This window comes from Leptonychotes weddellii, unplaced genomic scaffold (assembly GCF_054177405.1).
Source record: "Leptonychotes weddellii isolate Sample4059 unplaced genomic scaffold, ASM5417740v2 HiC_scaffold_84987, whole genome shotgun sequence".
Lineage (NCBI taxonomy): Eukaryota > Metazoa > Chordata > Mammalia > Carnivora > Phocidae > Leptonychotes > Leptonychotes weddellii.
This window is the reverse complement of record NW_028055923.1, coordinates 1-399: the sequence shown is the minus strand read 5'-3', so window position 1 is coordinate 399 and position 399 is coordinate 1. Positions and strand designations below refer to the sequence as shown.

General features: G+C 67.2%; 1 protein-coding gene across 1 annotated transcript; it reads right to left on the bottom strand.

Annotated features, from left to right (window-relative positions):
• Positions 1-22: 22 nt before the first annotated feature.
• Positions 23-393, bottom strand: LOC145719945 (polypyrimidine tract-binding protein 1-like). The gene is made up of 2 exons (XM_081811572.1): positions 366-393; positions 23-285 (listed from the first exon to the last, which is right to left on the bottom strand). Exons 1-2 carry the CDS (start codon positions 391-393, stop codon positions 23-25), a joined length of 291 nt encoding a protein of 96 aa, XP_081667698.1.
• Between the last annotated feature and the right edge of the window lie 6 nt (positions 394-399).

The following is a 399-nucleotide window of genomic DNA, read 5'->3' as shown; positions in this document are numbered from 1 at the left end:
CTCCCTCTCCCTCAGGCGCCGCTCAACTCCCGACAGGACCCCTCCCCTGCCCGCCACCCAGCACGTACGGGATGTTGGAGAGGTGCAGAGTGGCCGAAGGCGGGAAGATGTTCTGGAAGTTCTTGGAGCCGGGCTTCTTGAAGCGGTGCAGGGGGGAGTTGCCATAGTCCTTGGTGAGACCCTGGTCCTCCTGGCCCTCGCGGGGCAACTGCACGTTCTGGTGCTTGGACAGTGTGATGCGCACCGGCTTCCCGTGCAGCTTGTGCCCGTTGAGGTGGCTCATGGCTGCGGAGGCAGGACGTGTGGTGACCCAAGGCTCCATGGGCACCAGCCCAGGGGGCCCCCGCCCGCCCCACGGGCCTTACCCAGCTGTGCCTGGCTCCCGTCCGCCATCTGCAC